Source organism: Acartia tonsa, chromosome 4 (assembly GCF_053477335.1).
Source record: "Acartia tonsa isolate MP-2025a chromosome 4, ASM5347733v1, whole genome shotgun sequence".
NCBI lineage: Eukaryota > Metazoa > Arthropoda > Copepoda > Calanoida > Acartiidae > Acartia > Acartia tonsa.
Genome location: NC_137263.1, coordinates 54,923,753 through 54,942,355, shown reverse-complemented (window position 1 = coordinate 54,942,355; position 18,603 = coordinate 54,923,753). Strand labels below are relative to the sequence as shown.

The 18,603-nt window shown below is 32.4% G+C and overlaps 2 protein-coding genes across 2 annotated transcripts in view; both read left to right on the top strand.

Moving 5' to 3' along the window:
- Positions 1 to 18,603, top strand: part of Spf45 (splicing factor 45) — a 79,470-nt gene that overhangs the window by 28,862 nt on the left and 32,005 nt on the right. The window lies entirely within an intron of this gene.
- The window catches only part of LOC145315558 (uncharacterized), a 32,628-nt gene that overhangs the window by 11,927 nt on the left and 2,098 nt on the right, over positions 1 to 18,603 (top strand). The window contains exons 3-6 of the mRNA XM_080155539.1: positions 340 to 830; positions 1,203 to 1,248; positions 1,873 to 1,948; positions 18,014 to 18,393. Coding sequence (XP_080011665.1) covers positions 340 to 830; positions 1,203 to 1,248; positions 1,873 to 1,948; positions 18,014 to 18,393 — 993 coding nt within the window. The remainder of the gene's footprint in view (positions 1 to 339; positions 831 to 1,202; positions 1,249 to 1,872; positions 1,949 to 18,013; positions 18,394 to 18,603) is intronic.

Here is an 18,603-nt window from a genome sequence, read left to right as displayed (position 1 = left end):
TGTTTATTACACTAGTCCCCAAAGTTTTATGATAACGTTTTCTTATTCCTTGACTTTACAACTTTGGGAACTTTTAATGAACTTTGATTGGTTGGTTCATTTAGTTAGGTGTCCAAAAATTTCAACCATTAGATGTAATCTACAGAAGGGATAATTTTGTGTATTATCTTTGGGGATGTACATCAATTTGTCGTCCATTGTCTTATCCCTTTAGATCCCTGGGTTTTTACTCTTATGTTGTTTTAATTTTTAATTAACTTTAAATTAAACGAATAAAATATTTCTAAAAATGCATAAAAATATTTTTAATTTTCAGTCTTAAAAAAATCAAAATCATAGAAAGTCCCTTTAATTAATTTAGTAAATGAGGCAAAAAATGCAGTTGACAGCAAAGATGCACTACGTAGCAAAGATACAACTACTGTAGCAAATAATGCTAGTAATCATACAGGTGGCAAGAATCATAATCATGACTATAGTGAAAGTAATCCAATCAGTGTTAATGCAGGAGAACAAATCAGTGAAACTGTAAAGAAAGTTGTTCACGAGAAAGAAACTGGTGAAAACGAGGGGGATGTATCAATAAATGAAAAATTGAAAAATTATACGTCGCCACGGCCAGATAATCAGTCAATTGAAACAATTATCCAGAGTTCAAATACTTCTCAATTACTACAGCTGGAAAATGAGGAGGGTCACAAAACGATGGATCATTTAAAAGAGAAGGAAGATGAAATTGGGGGGAAAACTGATTTTATTGGCGCTGCTGATGAATCGGAAGGTTTCAATGAGATAGATGATAATGATTACGTTGAATTTTACGCAAATAGGTAATGGATATATAATATACGTGGATATTGTGACAGGGGAATAATTGTCTTCAATTTGGGTTGCTAATATGAAACTCATTTATTGGTCAGTCCAGTAGGAGGGAAAGGGATGGGGTAAAGGGAAAGAGTAGAAAGTCCCTCAATGACATCATAAAAATGAGGGATGAGGAGAGGAGGAGTGGGAAAGAAAACCCCTAAAAAAGAGATGGATAACCCCTCGTTTTTATGATGTAGCTTGCTGATTTTTTTTAGGGATTTTCTTCGTTCTCGGGTAAAGAGGGTATCGTTATTTTACCCCTCTGCGAGTTTCACTTTATAAGAGAACATGAAAGTCTGGTGTGACATCCAATTAATAATATATCCATTAACTAGGTTGACACTGACAGATTATGATGAAATAGATTATATAAACATACAGGCACCAATTATTGACAATTTTATAAAATTATTGTTTAATAGTTTTCTATTTAATGACATCAGACTTTTACACTATAATTTAAATGGTTTAATAAAAATGATGATATTCTTGCTAATTAACTATGAAAATTAGTAATTTAGTCTTAAATGAGTTATGTTTAATAAAGCCGTGTAAAGGTTTAGTTTTTCCATTAAGATTTCGCAAACTACTGAACCGATTGAGTTCTCCATTTAAGAAAAATTTCACTTTTATCCCAGTTTTGTTTTTGGCTATTCTAATTTTTTTGGTAAATGTTTTGGGTTTGTTTAAATATTTCTGCCCCTCCGCCCCCCCCCCCCCCCATTCCCCATAGAATAGAGGGCTTCTAAAACTTAATGCTATTGTTGAATCTGCTAGTGGAAAATTAATTATTAAACAATTTACAAATTTGCTTGGTATATTAGTTGTTTTATATTTTCTTTGTATGAAATTTTCTCGCAAACTGTCATATAACCAAAATAAAGCTTCCCTAAATATTTAAGATATGTTAAAAATCAAAACAGACTAATTTCATACTTAATTTTATTGCAGAAATTTTTTAAAAATTGCATTAAATGTGTAAAATTGTCAATATTTCAATTTTAGTCAAGTCCGAAAATAAAAAGAAAAGTATCCTTTAACAAGGATTTGAATATTCCAAGATACAGCTTCAAATTTACAGGTAGGGTTTTATTTTTTTCAGCTAAATTAAATCAATTGCACTTCTCAACAAGGGGAGGGGGTTGAAAAAATTCATCAATAGTCAACATTTTAATGTGTGCAGAGGAATCTAAAGAGATAAGATTTTGGCCGATAGATTGATGTACATCCCCAATGATGATACACAAAATTACCCCTTCTGTAGTATATAATTAGAGATTGAAACGTTTGGACACTCAACTTAATAAATAAACCAATTAAAGCTCAATGAAAGTCTATTGGTTCTTAAACATAAATGTCAAAACGTTTCAACCACTAATCTAACCTACAAGAAGAGGCAATTTTGTGTATCTTGATTTAGGATGTACAATAGTACATTAATTTATCGGCCATTGTCTTATCCCTTTAGATCCCTGAATGGAAGCAACTCTTAGTTGAGATGGTATAAGATAAAAATAAGGTTTGGTGTCTTTTGGAGTAATTTTTAAAGTTTATAATCATATCATCCTGAGGTTTGTTTATTGTTTTCTAAATGATTTTGTAATTTTGTGGTCAGACATGCTTTACTTATAGAGTAGCTAAGCTTCTAAAACGAAGAATATTTTTATAAGCAAAGCTTTTCTATAATTAGGGTTGGTCCGAACGTCCGTCCGTACGTAACGGTTAGCTTTTTTCGTTAATTTAGGCATGTTAGAATTGTTCTATCGATTTCAAACTTAATATGATGATTCATGTAGTGGTTAGGTACAATTTAGAAAGCGTAGCAACTTTATAATCGTTACTAGAATGTCCGTACGTTCATTTTAAATACGTAGATTTTTTTGGATTTTTTAACAAAAAATTTTTTATATGATATAATTATCCGATTGATATAATTTTTAGAGTACTGATTCCTAATACAATAAGGTACAATATTATAAGCGAAGCATCTCTATAAGCAAGTCCTAAAAATGTCAGTATGTCCTTAAACAAAATTTTGTACTTAAGAAGTTTTGCAACAAATTTACGTATAATTTTGTCAAAACTTTTATATTCATATTTTGTATATTCAGTTCTGACACTCTATAGGAGTTAATGTTCGTCCGTTATACTACTTCATAGCTTCGCTTTTATGGATGTTGTCATCCTTGTTCAAGTAAGAGTAAGACATCAATCAAGAAAGAGAGAAAAATCTGAAATATTTTCCCTAATTTTCAGAAATTAATCTTAATCTTCTGATATTAACAAATCAAAGATGCATAATAAAATTTTTCATTTTGGATTGTTTTCACTTTTATTACGTTTATACACACACATACACATACACATACACACACACACACACACACACACACAAAATATACAAACAAACACAAACACACATACACACATGTAAAAACATGTAATCGCATGTCATAATAAAATTGAAAAACACCTATGCCGTTAATTTTCAGTTTTCTATTATACTAACATAGGCGTCCAAGGGGGGGGGGTAATGGGCCATTTGGCACCCCCAAAGTTTTGTGAACAATACCCCCCCCAAAAAAAAATTACCCCTACCTTGGGGGTGCCCAAAATACCCCCCCCCAAAATAAATGTTCTTTAAAAAAATTTTTTTGGGTTGGGTATTAACCCCCCCCCCCAAATTGAATGTTCTTTAAAAAAAAATTTTACTGATAGTTTATTTTAGATAGGTTATATTGGTTTATGTGATTGCCCCACATGGTTAAGCAATTGGCCCCCCGCAGGGGCTAGAAATAGGAGAGAAACTTGTGTGAAAAAAACGAAGAAACGCCCCTTAAAGAGCGTTGCCACAAAAGGGACTATACCCCAATATAGTCCAACCAGTTAAAACAGTTCTTAACCATGATAACAAAAAATTTAATAGTTTGATCATGTTTTATTTGCTTGGGCCTTTATAAGGGCTAAAACCATCCCGGGGATCTATGATGTAATTGTAAAGCACTGAAGATTCCATAAAATAGATACCTAACTAAATTAAATATTTCATTAAATAATGAAAAAGAATTTCTATAGGCGATTTCTTTGGGGAGGATGTCAGGGTGTCTCAAAACTAGTTATAAAACTTACCAGGACCTATAAGACGCTTTACTTTAAAGTATAATCATATTGGTTCATTGGTTAGTGAGTTAATTATTGTATTTTTATGTTCTAAAGAATGAGATACTACTATATATTTGAATAGTAGTGGCGCCCTTAGCATCTAAGAACTCGTGTTTTCTAAAGGGTAAAAAGGGAGGAGAAAAATAGTGTGGAACCATCATGGGATCTATGTGAAGCTTTCCTAAAAAGGAGAACTCAATATTAAAAGTAATGAAATCTGAAGCTATAGTCAAATAAACCTTACTTACTACTTTATGTTATAGGATAGTACTTATTAACTTAATAGATTAGGTAGGTGCTTTTTTTACATAATCAAATTACCCCCCCCCAAAAATTTTACCCCCGGGGTAAATTAGTTTGAGGGGGGTAATTACCCCCCCCAACAGACTTTAGGGGGGTTAATTACCCCCCCCAATCAAATTTTACCCCCGGGGTAAAAATTTTGGGGGGGGTAAAAAAAAATTTCGGCGCGCTTCGCGCGACTTTTTACCCCCCCCAAACACGAATTACCCCCCCCCCCTAAAATTTTTTACCCCCCCCAAAAAAAAAAGCTTGGACGCCCCTGTATACTAACATAATTACATTTAAATTTCTACTTATACTGTATGTATACTTTGTTTGACAGTCGCCAGAATGTCGAATTCAAATTCAGCACAAGGGTAATTATGTTCATACGGGCAGGGACATCCAAGCTTTTATTTTGAGGAGGGTAAATTGATGGGTTTCTAAGGTTTGATAGAGGTAATTAAATTCATATTTTTTAAATTTTGATGGGGTTAAATTAAGGGTTTTAAAGTTTTATGTGGTATGGTAGATTCTGCTTCTTTGTCAGGGTCTGTGTTACAATGGGTTAGAGTAGGTGGCGGGAAGCATTGACCCATAAATGGGCGTATCTTATGAACATGCACAGTTAGGACGTACAAAAAAAGGTCGTTCAATCAAAGGATTGGTTGTCTTTTTTATTTTGCTTTACTTTTACTTATTATTTAATTGATTCTAGCAATAATGTTTGTATTATATAAAGTAGTAAGGTTATTTAGTAGCTTAGGATTTCGATAACTATTTGAGTTCTCCACTTTACCACCACCCTCCCTAGAGAAATCACAAAAAAATCGAAAAAATTTTAGATTTACGTAGTGACTTGAACGCAACATAGACATTCTTGAAGTAAGGAAACAAACATTTAAAGTGTCACTAGAGGCCTCTAGGGGCGTAGCTGCTAGTTATAATTATAGTACATAACATAAATGGTTATAAACGGGTTTTTAAAATAGAGCAATTTGTTTGCTTCTCATTAAAGAGAGCCCATTTATTTGTATCATATACTGTAAAAAAGTTTTAAGGAAATACAAAACAATTCTTAATCAGTGACAGATTTTTAAAAATCGATAAACTAAAAATTTACTAAACCCATAATAAAATTCAAAGTGGGAAAAATCAAGAGTTTTATAAATAGTTTTTTTATCTTTTTAGTGCAGAAGTAGTACTACCAGGAATCAAAATTGATAAGAGAATGGCCGATAAATGATATAAACAAAATTTTTACTTCTGTAGATTACAATTAGTGGTTGTAACGTTTGGACACCCAACTTAATGAAAAAAAACAATCAAAATTCAATAAAAGTTCCCAAAATTGTTTAGCCAACGAATAAGAAAAGTTATTATAAAACATTGGGGACTAGTTTAAAACTCCCCCCCTGAGTAGTGGTACAACGTACTACATATAATTCTGCAATCCTAATAATTATGTGTTTACTGTACTTGACCACTTATTGTTGCTTACGGTCCTAAAATTGAGCAACTTTTTATACTTTTGTTGTGCCCCATTCTTTGTAAACCAACACTAATTTATATCAACTTTTGTAAAGATAACTATTAACAAAGGTACAGTAGTTAAGTGTGATATTTTAAAAATACTTTTACTTTTTATATTCTAGTATGGCTTCGAAAATGATTAATATCCGGTGGATTAGAACTGGTTCTCAGTCATACTTAAAAATCATATACAGCATCGTATTACAGAAAATTTTCCACGAATATTGAAATAAAAATCATAAAATTAATACCATTTTTGTTATCCCAGGCTTTCAGTCAAAACTTATAATCTTATAATTTTTCATTTATATATCCACGGAAAGCTGTCTATAATACGATACGATATATAACTATTATTCATTACCATTTGTAGCACATAAACCATAATACGTGTGTGTATCTTTATAACCATATGTTGACTAAATGTAATATGTATATTTTATATAAAACAAGGATCACAACATTCCAAAAGCAAAGATTAAATTCCAAAATATGCTTTGAATGAATAATCATTCAGGCCATGAAAGGCAAAATTGTGTTTAGAATTTACTGCGCTTTAAATATTACGACTTAAAAAATGGATATAAAATATACGTTGATATTATAACAGAAATTAAATTGCCCTCAATTTAGGTTGCTAACATGGACATTACTTATTGGCCAGTTCGTTCATCCAGTAAGGGGGGGGAGGAGATGGGGTAAAAGAGCTGGATTGGGCAATCGTTATTTTAGCCAGCTACTAGTTTCACTTTTATTAGAGTACATGATAATCTGGTGAAATATCTAAGTAATAATTAATTCATTCGTAAGAAGTAATTGAAAGAGAGTTTGGAAGTCGGGTTCTTTCATGATTGTAATCTTTAAGTATATTTGTGAGAAATCAACTTACCAAAATCCTTTAAACCTATATAACTCTCGTTACTGACGTACATAAGGTATTGAAGAAAAGCTTCGCTTTTAATAAATTTTGTTGCAAAATTTATTCTTGCTCTCTACAATCACAAATCATGACTACTTACAGTTTTTATCATTTAATAGCTACTCTCCAACTAACTTCTTACCTACTTAAATTGCATTAAATTGTCATAATATCTATAATACAAAGTAGAACGATGTCTGTCTGTTTGTTTGTGTGTTTGTGTGTTTGTGTGTTTGTCTGTTTGTAGCGAAGGATCTCGCTAACCGCTGAACCGATCGGGTTCTCCTTAACAGGGTAGCTTCTCATAAGTCCCGGGAAGGTTTATAACTATTTTGGGGGAGGGTACCACCACCCTATCAGGAGAAATCGCCCCTAGAAAAAAATTACCCCTCTCGAAAAAGAGACTCCAACGAAACATAAACCAATTATTTCTGTAATTAGATATTTTAAATAAAAAAAACATTCAAAGTGCCACTAGAGGCCTCTAGGGGCGTAGCCGCTAGTATAATAAAAAGTAGAACGATGTCTTTCTTTCAATCTGAAGCTTAAGATCTCAGTAACCACTGAACCGATTGGGCTCTACTCTTCAGGGAATATACCTACTGGTCCTGTGGTGGTTTTAAGCTATTTTATTGGAGGGGCAGCACTCCCCCAACCACACTAAAAAATGAAAAATCCTCCCCCCCCCCCAAAAAAAAAAATCACAAATCATGACTACTTACAGTTTTTATCATAGCTACTCTCTAATTAACTTTTTAAATTTCAATAAAATTGTCATCCTTTTATATAAAGTAGTAAGCTTTTTTTGTTTGTAACGAAGGATATCTCTAACTGCTGAACCGATATTTTTCTCCGTTACAGTAAAGCTTTTGTCCAGGAAAGGTTTTTAACTATTTTGAGTGAGGTTATCCTTTTTTAATTTTACTTTTTAAAACTCAAATTGAAAATGCCAGAAAATTTATTGGTCTTTTAGTTTTGGTAAGGCTAGATTAGGTTATATTGGATACAGGGTATGTTAGGCATGGAAGAAGATACAAACCACCTCCTTATTTTTAATATTGAGGGGTAGGGGGGGATGGGGGCGAAGGGTGGTTCTATGCTAGGCACCAAAAAAAGACAATTTTAAAGAATGTACCCTTGAAACTTTATCATCCTTGTTTTCTATTTAATCATTTTGTTTATCTAAAATTCACTCAAGCACACACACACAAACACACACACATACATACACAGACACACACACACACACACACACACACTCGTTTATTATATAATTAGTAAGGATAATCTTTGACCATAAGGACAAACAAAAAAACATAAGTAAATTATTTCATAATTAATTTTAATGTTATCATTATTTATGCTGTCTAGAATTATTTTATTTTCTTCGAAATAGATAAGATCGAGTCAAGAAATGAAGCCACTTGTATTAATTAATATAAATTTTATCTATCCTAGAAATCGTCTGTGGGTCGTTTTTTTAAGGGTTTCAGTATAATCGATTTCTAATAATTATTGAGTATAAAAAAAGATAATTTATGAACACTAGAAATTAAGGGTATAGTCCTTTTCGTGGCAACGCACCTTAAGGAGCGATTCTTCGTATTTTTCACAGTAGCCTTTCTCCTATTCCTAACCCCTGCGGGGGGCTCTAACCCTGCGAGGCAATCACCTAACCCAATATAACCTAACCTAACCTAAAATAATCTATTAAAAGCCAGTTTAAAAATACGACGAATCGCCCCTTAAGGTGCGTTGCCACGAAAGGGACTTTTCCCAAAATTAGTCAAGGCATTAAAGTAAAAGAATAGAGGGGAAATTAGGGACCCAATGACAACTTTCAATTGGGTCTTTCAACATCAGCCAATAGCGTCAGAAATATTAACACAGCCAAGTCGCGACAAAAAGACAGAAAGCAAACGGAAAGGTCCATACAACTTGAGCTTATATTAAATTAAACAGCCACTTTAGAAATTTTACCAATGACCCACTTCTTTTATTTTGGAATTAAAACAAAAAATACACACTTCCAAATGGCTTATCCCTTCTATCTATCTGGATTTCTATAACTTCAACCATAATAAACATTTGTGTTAATCAGACAAATGGATTTGTTATTACTTGGATGTTGCACCAGATTTTCGTGTACTCTAATAAAGTAAAGCTCCTAGCTGGCTAAATTAAAGAAATTAAAGAAATTTATCCCCCTCCTACTGTATGAACGAACTAACCAATAAATGAGAACCTTTTGTTAGCAACTTAAATTGACGACAATTCTTCCCCTGTCATAATATCCACGTATATCCTATATCCATTATCAGACACAACCGTTATACCGTGACATCGCGGATTATTTTTTAAAAGCGAAGATTTTCTATTATTAGGGTCAGTCCGTCACGGTTAGCTCTTTTCGTTAATTTAGGCATGTTAGAATTATCCTATCGATTTCAAACTCTGCATGGTGATTCCTGTAGTAGTTAGGTACTATTTAGAAAGCGTAGCAACTCTATAGTCATTACCAAAATGTCCATTTTAAACATGTTGAATTTTTACTTTTTTGACATCAAATTTTTGTATGTTAGAATTATCCGATTCATCTTATTTTTGGAACACTGATTCCTATTACAAGGTACAATAATATAAGCGAAGCATCTCTAAAATTAAGTCCTAAAATGTAAGTATGTCCTTAAATAGTATTATGTATTTATACAGTTTTTCAACAAATTTACTTACAATTTCGTTTATACTTATGCAATAGTAATCTGCTTATTCAGTTCTGACACTCTATAAGTGTTAATGTTCGTTTGTCCTTCTATTTCAGAGCTTCGCTTTTATGGATGTTGTCATCCTTGTTTATACTTACATTCAGATCTAAAAAAAAAAGACACGGACAGTAAAACAGCCATTAATTTAAAAGCATTTAATAAAAGACGAACCGAACATGTATTTAATATATACACTATTGATCAGGAATCTAAAGGATAAGACAATGGCCGATAAATTGATGTAAATCCCCAATGAAAAAAAATACCCTCATATAACAATTCGTTGTTAAAAAGTTTGGACACTCAACTAAATAAACCGACCAATCAAAACTAAATGAAAGTCCCCAAGGTTGTTAGGCAAACGACTAAGAAAACTTTAATAAAAAACTTTGGGGACTAGTGTAATCAACAGCCCAATGTCCCCTCCCTCCCTGCTATTAATGCCTTGTACTCTAAGAAAAAATATCATACGGGACTCAAAAGTTTTCTCAGTATTTGTTGGCCTAATAAAATTTTGAGGACTTTATATAGTTACATTCTTACCAATGGATTCAATCTACCGAATGGGTAATTTTATTGATTGTAATTAGGGATGTAAATCATTTATCATCCATTGTCTTATCCCTTAAGATCCCTGAGACTTAGGTTAAGTATAATTAAGTACTATAAAGAAAGGGAAAAAATATAAATATATAATTATAATTATAACCAATCACATGTAGAGTAGCATAGGAAAGAAGAATAAATGGTCTGTTTATGACTCTAGTCAACAAAGTTTATAATTACGTCTTTTTACTCTTTGGCTTAATAACATTGGTGATTTTTATTGAAATTTGATTGGTTGGTTCATTTGAGTGTCCAAATGTTTCAACCACTTATTGTAATCTATAGAACGGGCAATTTTGTGTATCACCATTGGAGATACATATCAATTTATCGGTCATTGTCTTACCCCTTTAGATCCCTGGGAGTAGCCATACTATAAAAACAAATTGTAATCCAAAATATTATTTCTTTTTTAAGAGTGCATGTTGTTACTATAAATGGATACTAGCGGCTACTCCCCCTAGAAGCCTCTAGGGGCACTTAAGGTAGGAGGGGAAAAGTCGACCTCATTCCATTTTAAATTTGAGTTTCAAAAGAGTAAAAAAAAAATTTATTTCTTTGTGGGGGGGGAGGGGGGTGAAGACACTCTCCCAAAAAATAGTTTAAAACCTTCCCAGGACCTATAAGAAGCTTCATTGTAAAGGAGAACAATATCGGTTCATCGGTTAGCGAGATCCTTCGGGACAGACAAAAAACGCTTACTACTTTATATAATAGGATAGGATATACGTGGATATATTGACAGGGGGCAATTTGTCGTCAAATTAGCTTGCTAATGGACCTCATTTAATGGTCAATTCGTTCATCTAGTAGAAGGGGATGAAAATACAGGTGGTGGATGTGAGGAAGGGGGGGGGGGTCGTTAATTTAGCCAGATGCGATCATCACTTTATCACTTTTCAGAGTACATGAAAATCTTGTACAACATCCAAGTAATAATAATAATAATATATCGATTTTATTACAAAAGACTTTTACACGCTTAGTTTCAATATTTCATCTCTTCAATTGATTTCATATTTGACAAATAACAATTGATAGGGAAACAATAAAGATGTTTATATGGATTAATTGTTATATACATAAATTTTAGAATCATAACTATTTTGAATTTAAGCATGCCAATATCAGGAACTTCAAGAGATAAGACAATTGATGATAAATAAGTGTTGATCCCCAATAATTTAAACAAAACTTGGCTTTCCGTATAAAACTATTGGTTAAAAGTTTCAACAACCAATCGGGATTTAAGAGAAGTAAGTAGATTATTTTAAGCCAACGAATGAGTGAGGGCATGTATATCAGTTTATAGTGTTTTATATTTTTTTTATAAATATTCCTATATATTTTTTCAAGTAGAACAGCTACTCTATAACTTACTGCATCCGACGGCACATTGTTTGCTCAGCTTAAGGGAAAACTCGTACACTTTTTATTCTTAGGTCTGCTGATATTGCTAGAAGATACTTTTGATTTTAAGGCTGAGATTTTCTAGTATAGCTATATTAATTTTTATGCTAATGAAAAAATAAGTGATTTATTAACAGCTATTTGTTTTCATTTACATTGCAAATTTGTTATGCCAAATGTGGTTAAAAATTATATGAATACTCAATTATAAATTTATATTTTATTTTTATTTTGTATGTCTTTTTTAAAAAGTGAACCTTTTCTATGAATAAATTCGGTCCGTCCGTCCGTGACGTTAAGTTAGGTTTGTAATAATTGTCCTATCGATTTTAAACTTTGTATAATGCTTCCTATAATCAAATCCTAAAATTGAAAGTATGCCCTTTTACAGAATCCTATATTTACGTAATTTTGCAACAAAACATACAATTTGTTTAGAATAATAAATTAATGTTCTGCTTATTAAGTTCTATACAAGAGTTATTGCCGATTGCCCCTTTAGGGCTTTACTTTTATGGAAATTGTCATCTTTGTTTATTTATTTCCTATTTATTTTATACAGAAAAAGATAATTAAAGAAAATTTTAGAAAGAACGGTACTGTTGTTTGTGAAATCTTAATGGACATACACACTACTTTCTACTTAATTAGTATACAATATTAAGAAAACTTCTAAATCTTATTATTTTATGATGGATAAAATCTTTGCAATTATACTATTAGAAAAAAAATAGTGAAATTTCACCAAACATTTGTCAAATATTCCCATACACATCATTTTTTTTATTGGCGATGCATCAATTCTTGATATGTTTTATTGTTAAACAAGAATGGCAACATCCATAAAAGTGAAGCTATTAAACGGTTTCCTAAATTGTATCTAACTGATATAGAAACCATCATACAAAGATTTAAATCGATGGCACAAATCTAACATATCTAAATTACGGAAGGACGGACCTACCCTAATTATAGAAAAGCTTTGGGGGGGGATTACCTCTTTACCCTCCCCCCCCCCCCTTGGATGTTGGATGTCCCATGAGGGTTAGGGCTGGGGCTGTATTTAAATTAAAAACTGTGGCAATAGATGTAGAATGTACGTGGATATTATGTCAGGGGAAAAATTGTTGTGAATTTAGCTTGCTAACATGGAACCCGTTTATTTGTCGGTTGTTCTTCGAGTAGGAGGGGAGGTAATGAGATAAAGGGAGTTAATTGAGGGAATCGTTATTTTAGCCAGCTGCGAGTATTACTTAATCAGAGTACATGCCAATCTGGTGCAACATTCAAGTAATAATATATCGATTAGAATAGAATATGTAAAGTACAACAATTAGGAAATGTAAGAACTGCAAAGAAACCGATGATAGCCTTTATGTTTTGGTCGTTTATGTACATAAAGTTAAACAAGGATGATACATAATTCTATCATTTGCTTATTTATTAAAATTTGATTTAAAACGGAAATAATAAAAATTAAGTTTATATGTAAATGAACTATTCCATGACTATAGCATTGACCATTTTTGTCCGAAGACTAAATATTTTTTCATAGGTATTGTCAATAAATCTATGAATTTACCACTTTATTATTAGTTTACTTTACTTGAAGCAATAGTGTTTTTTTTTATAGATTCGTTAAAAGAATAGTTATCCATCGCATCGTATTATATTTTTTTAATTAATGGCCCGGGCGAACAAAATTGGTATATAATTATTTTTATTTTAATATTCGTGAAAAATTGTCTTTAACACGATGCTGTACATGATTTTTCACTGTGGCTCGGAACTAATCTAGCGGATATTCATCGGCAATGAAGGCATACTGATAAATGAATTATTATGACAGAATGGCTGGCAGACATACCCTAGAAATAGAGTAGTTAGAAAATGTCAAAATGAAGAAAAGCTTTGCATTTAAAAAAAAACTACTTATATTCATCAAACAACAATAAATGCAATCATTTTTACCACAAGATATTCATAAATGTTTGGTACAAGCAGTGGCGTGCACTGTGTTTTACTAGAAGGGGGGGGGGGACATTTTAGGGGACTGTAACAGTGGGTGTAAACCCTTTTCAAGTGGGGGGGGGGGGGGTTCGGGGAGTACATTCACCCTCCGTAATTAAGCCAGAAGGGTCGATAAACCACTTTCTGTACGCCTTTAAATAAAATATTCAAAAGTTTAAGTTTATCCTATTATATGAAGTATTAAGCTTTTTAGTCTATAGCGAAGGATCTCGCAAACCGCTGAACTGATATGTTTCTCCATTACAGTGAAGGTTTGTATAGGTTCCAGAGAAGGTTTTTAAACTATTTAGGGGAAGGGTATCTCCATCCTCCCAATAAAAATGTTCACCTTCCCAAAAAATGTTATTTTTACTTTTTCTTTTTAAAACTCAAATTGAATAAAAAGGGAGGGTTGATTTTTCTCCCTCCCACTTTAAATGCCCCTAGAGGCTTCTAGGGGGCTTAGCCACTAGTATTCTAAAAAGTAAAAGCTATTACATTTTAAGTTCATATTTTAGTAATAAATTATTTTTATTTGAATTATATGATTTTTTAAACCATATATAGACATTTTTTAAAGTTTTTTTTATGTCTGTGCTACTTACGAATATACATAAGTGTCCTTGTTAAAAGCGAAGCTTTTCTATAATAAGGTTCGGTAAGTACGTCCATTTTTAACTTTTTGGAGAACAGCATTTTTATGATTTAATTATCCTATTCATCTGATTTTTGGAATAATGATTCCTAGGGCAATAATTTACAATATGATAATCGAAGCATGACTTTAATTAAATCCTAAAAATAAAAGTATGTCCTTTTACGGTGTCCTGTATGTTAGCAATTTTGCAACAAATTTATGTGCAATTTTGTATAGACTCGCAAATTAATGTTCTGCTTATTAAGTTCTAACACTCTACAAGAATTATTGTTCATTTGTCCTTCCTTCAGATTTTAGATATCAGCTTTTATGGATGTTGTCATCCTTGTTTATAAATATGTTGTTATGTCTCTGTAACAGCTCTTTACCAGCGGTGGATAATTAAATGAACCGAGAATTGTTGTTGCTAGAGTATTAAATCATCATAATGGATATATTATTACTTGGATATTACACCAGATTTTCATGTACTCTAATAAAGTGAAACTCGAAGCAGGCTACAATAACGATACTCCCTGTAACAAAACAGCAACAAGCCCTTTTCACTCCACAGTGGGAGCATAGGCCGCTGACAATTTGTCAGTGTTCCTGTAACAATGTGGCTTTTTTATGGATATTGGATAGGGTTGTCAGCCCTAAGCCCTATGATTGCGGTCCATTTGCCATCAGACAACCAACCCTTTGAATGCACGATCATTGTTTGAGTAGTCCTAAATGTGCATGGTAGTGAGTTGCGCCTGTTTTGGGCCAAGGCATTCCCCCTATTTATGTCGTGCACCTGACATTGCTGCCGTAGGAACCATTTTTAACGCCTTTAGTTATGACGCGGTGTCGTTTTGAGATTCGTACCTATCACCTTCCTGACGTCGAGCGGATGCGCTACATGTTGAGCCACGGTACCCTTTACCCCATCCCCTCTCTTTCTACTGGATGAACGAACTGACCAATAAATGAGTTCGATGGTATCAACCTAAGTTGACGACAATTTTTCCCTTGTCATAATATCCACATATATTCTATATCCATTGTCATCATATTCTTGTCCACTCTTGCATAACTTACATACATGCAAGTGTCGAGTTTTTAATAGGGATCTTAAGGGATAAGACAAAAGACGATAAATTAATGCAAATCCTTAATAATGATAAGAAATTACCCCTTCACTAGTAGTTTGGAATCAATCAATCAACATTCAATGAAAGTAACTAAAGCTTTTAAGCCAACGAATAAGATAACATGGTTATAAACAGGACATCCCCGTCCTCTCTGAGTTTTAAAAGCTTAGCTTTTTCATAATTAGACACTGGAGTCTGTACTAAAAGGAACAGTTTGGACTAGATGAGTTTCTGGTCGTTTTAAAAGTGCATAATTGTTTATTTTGTAATTTCCAATTTGATATCCATTTTAGTGTAATTAATTTTAATGCTTTTTTAGGGTCTATGTTATATTTTTGGTCACCCTATTTCGGTAATATACAACTTAATCACAAAATTCATCATCCATCACTTTTGTGCCAAAATAGACCAAGTAAATTTTTAGAAGTTGGATCCTTTGAAAAAAATGTGTTTTTTTATTGCTAAAATAAATAGTGGAGGTGGAACCCACCCCCCCCCCCCACTCTATTCTAGAGCAAAAGCCTTAGAGTCTAGGTGCGAAGAAACATGTATTCAAAATATGGTTTTGGTAAATTATTGATTAAGATTCAATAAAAAAGAAGAAAACTTACCTAGAAAACAAAATAGCTTTAAGGATATATTTTACTTGCATTTTTCACCAGATTTTCAGCCTAATAAATTGAAACTCGTAGCTGGCAAAAAAAACGATACCCTTCATCCACCCTATTTATCCCCTCCCCTCCCCTTCTACTGGATGAACGGTATGACCAATAAATGATGTCCATGTTAGCAACCTAAATTGACGACATTTTTCCTCTGTCATAATATCCATATTTTATATCCTTTGCTATAAGTCAAAATATTGAACCGGGCTAAAGCACACACAAACACACACACACACACACAATTTTATTATAGTTTACAAATAAACAAATTATTCAACTTCTGGATATTCACGCATACGGAAGTAATAATTACAGATAATGAATTATATCTTCTTCTTTTCAAATAAAAACTTTAAGATGAAAACATGAAACAAGAAGGCGAATTTCCATTGCATTAAATATTTTTAATGTTTATCTTGAAAATTTAGCATTGGCGTGCACTGCGATTCATCAGGGGGGTTTGAAAAAAAAAGAAGAAAAGTTTGTTTTAGGAGGGCAAATCTGTTTTAGGTTTGAATCTTTTAAATCTTATTTCTTAAGAAACATTTTTAAAAAGGAAAATGGCTAAAAGCATTTTACTGGTATCCAAAGTTTTATAACCATGTTTCTTGGCTTAAAAACTTAGGTTACTTTTAATGAATATTGAATAGTTGGTTTCAAAATTGGAGTGTCCAAACTTTTCAACCAATATTTTATTCTATAGAAGCGTTAGTTTTGTTTATCATCATTGGAAATGTTTAACAATTTATCGTCAATTGTCTTATTCCTTAAGATCCCTGACATTTTCGAAAGTGAAGATTTTCTACATTTATATCTTGTCCATCTACCCTTCCGTTGTTAACCGATAGCTCTTGATCCTAAATGATATTGTTCTATGGATTTCAAACTTGGTATAATGATTCCTGTAACAATTTAATATAATCCAAAAAGCTGTTTGATGAATAACCCTATAATTCTATAACAATTAGATAAGATTTATAAAATGAAATTAATGATTTCTCTTCATTAATTTATACATGTTAGAATAGTCCTATATATTTCAAACTTTGCATGGTGATTCCTATAACAGTAAGGTATGATTAAGGAAACGTAATAACCCTATAATCGTTACCAGAAAGTCCGTAAGTCCATTTAAAACATGCTGATTTTGTACTTTTTTGATAACAAATTTTTGTATGATATTATTATCTTATTAATACTTATTCCTTTTACAACAAGATACAATGTTATGAGCGAAGCATGTCTATAATCGATTCCTAAAAATGTAAGTATGTCCTTAAACAGTATCCTGTACTAAGCAGTTTTGCAATAAATATGCTTGCAATTTTGTTTAGATTTATACACCTATATTCCGTTTATTTAGTTCTGACACTCTAAAATTGTTAATGTTCGTTTGTCCTATCGTTTCAGAGCTTCGCTTTATGGATGTTGTTAATGTTATTCTAGTTTTAACATCAAAAGCACTGTCATTCTGAATTGTTCGTTTTTTTCAGCTTGGCTTTTGTATTTGTTGTTATCCTTGTTAATATTTATAATTTTATTCTGACACTTATTAAGCATGATTTATTATAAAAAAATGTTGCAAAATTATATTGTTGAAAAAAGGATTACTGTTGCATTTATTTAAAATTAAATCGGTCTTAATTTAACTGTTTTGTGGCGGCTACAGATTCGCAGCCTCAAAGCGAATCAGTCGTCAAAAAGTAAAATAGTTCGCAGCCACCTAATTAGTTGAATAAACAAAATAAAATAATAGTAATTTTTTGCATCGACTTATAGACAGCTTTCCGCGTATATTTAAATGAAAAATAAAAGATTAAAACCGTAGGCTTGTGAAAACAAAACTGGTATCGATTTTATAATATTTATTTCAATATTTGTGGAAAATTGTCTGTAAAGATTTTTCAGTATGGCTGGGAACCGGTTCTAATCCATCTGATATTAATCGGTTTCGAAGCCATACTGGAAACCAATGTACCATTTTTTACCTTCAGCACCTGTATTAATATTTTCTAATTTAGGTAAATCTGAAAAAAGTTCCCCCCAAGAGAGCGAAGATACCACTGTAAAATCAACTTCAACAGCATCATCAGAAGAATCAAGAAAACCCTCACCACCATCCCCACATGTCATTGTAAAAGAGCTTCCACACATCTCCGCCCACTCACATGCGCCGCCATCTTTAATTATAGATCATCACAGTTACGTCAAAGAGCTTCCTAAACTACAGAATCCAAATAGTATATTTGTAAAGCAGTTGCCGTCAGTGTTTGATGAGTCGGCTGCGGCGGTTGTTAAGGAGTTGCCACGGTTCGAGCCCCATGCCCCAAGCTCAATACAGATTCTTAATCATCCTTATGTGTCTTTGTTGCCACTTCATACAGATCAGCCTTTTATCAAGGTAAATCTTTATGTAACTACATATATTGATACTATTATCTTATCTGAAGACTGCTCAGTTGAGACAGTTAAAGGTTGGCTGTCTGTTACTTATCCTAATAATTTTAGATTATCTGGCAACACGTTCAGTTATAATACTCTAGGGCCCTCACGAACGATTACTTGAACTTAAAAGATGACCTAAACCTTACTAGAAAACCTTAAGAGTGCC